This window comes from Echinops telfairi, unplaced genomic scaffold, assembly GCF_000313985.2.
Source record: "Echinops telfairi isolate 266 unplaced genomic scaffold, ASM31398v2 ScPeMD7_30;HRSCAF=105, whole genome shotgun sequence".
NCBI lineage: Eukaryota > Metazoa > Chordata > Mammalia > Afrosoricida > Tenrecidae > Echinops > Echinops telfairi.
This window is the reverse complement of record NW_022103927.1, coordinates 914,123-915,327: the sequence shown is the minus strand read 5'-3', so window position 1 is coordinate 915,327 and position 1,205 is coordinate 914,123. Positions and strand designations below refer to the sequence as shown.

Here is a 1,205-nt window from a genome sequence, read left to right as displayed (position 1 = left end):
AATCAAGGATATGAAACAAAATGTGTTCGACTTATTGGACAACTGATCTGCTCTGTAAACCTCCATTGGCGAGAGGACTGTAGAAGGTCAAAGGCATGAACCTGACTTGAACTCTTAAAACTTTGTCAGGTGATCCCCGTCTGATGCATGTGGGACCTGATCTGGTTTTCCACATTTCCTATATATATATTTTTTGGTTTTTGTTTGTTTATGTTGGGGTTTATCTCGGACGTGTTATGTCATTGGGGGTCACCCTCTTAAATGTGTGTGATAGGTTTTTCTGGTTTTTGGTGCATGAAACCCAGGATTGGTGAACCTGGAGGAACAAGTAGAAGAAAGGTTTCTGGGGAGGTACCGTGGTGGTCGTGGGGGTGGGGAGGTCATGTAAAAGGGAGCCGATAGCACGGAGTCTAGGAAGGGAAGGAGTGTTTGGAAACTGACTGTGGTAGCAATTGTACAAGACTGCTTGACGTGATTGAACTGTGGAATGATATGCTATGTGTATTAACTCCCAATTAAAAAACAAAACAAAACAGAATGCCAAAATAGTTGGCATTCATTCTTTCACAGTTCTGGATGGAGGCCAGAAGTCTGAAACTGAGGCGTCAGTAGGGCCACACGCCCTCTGGGCTCTCGAGGAAAGACCCTTTCTTGCCTCTTCCAGCTCCGGCTGGCTCCCGATTTTTGTGGCTGTTGCCATCTTCCCGCGGTCTCCTCCTCTGTGTCTGCATCCTTTGTCTTCTTATGAGGACACGGTCATGAGAGCTAGGACTCTTCGGTGAGTTCTGGATGGCCTCATCTTGAGACCGCTCCTTCCAGGACGTATGTAGAGAAGTTTTCTCCGAACGAGGTCACCTCCATCACTACCAGAGGTTGACACAGACACCTATCCAATGGCAGCCACTATGCAATTGCACAACGTCTTCCAGGTCTCTGCCTGCATCGTCACATGTTTGCCTTGGTTCTGGTCATTTTCTCTGCCTCCATCATCTGTCGCAGCCTGGCACACTGCCCAGGGTGAGTTCGGGCCCAGGGAAGAAGTTGTCTTCATGGCAAACCCCTAATTCTAAGCACCTGTTGTATACAGACACTGTATGGGCACCATACACATCTTGATCCCATTTTGCAAAGATGAGGTGGAGGGTCAGAGGCCCTGAGGCATTTTCTCAGGTCACACAGGTACATGTAGCAGAGCTAGGATTTGA

At 47.8% G+C, this 1,205-nt stretch overlaps 1 protein-coding gene across 1 annotated transcript in view; it reads left to right on the top strand.

Moving 5' to 3' along the window:
- LOC101660423 (cytochrome P450 4F3-like) overlaps positions 1–1,064 on the top strand; it is a 53,654-nt gene extending 52,590 nt beyond the window's left edge. Inside the window, exon 11 of the mRNA XM_045289690.1 lies at positions 1,000–1,064. Within this exon, the coding sequence (XP_045145625.1) occupies positions 1,000–1,064 (65 nt within the window). The remainder of the gene's footprint in view (positions 1–999) is intronic.
- Positions 1,065–1,205: the final 141 nt, after the last annotated feature.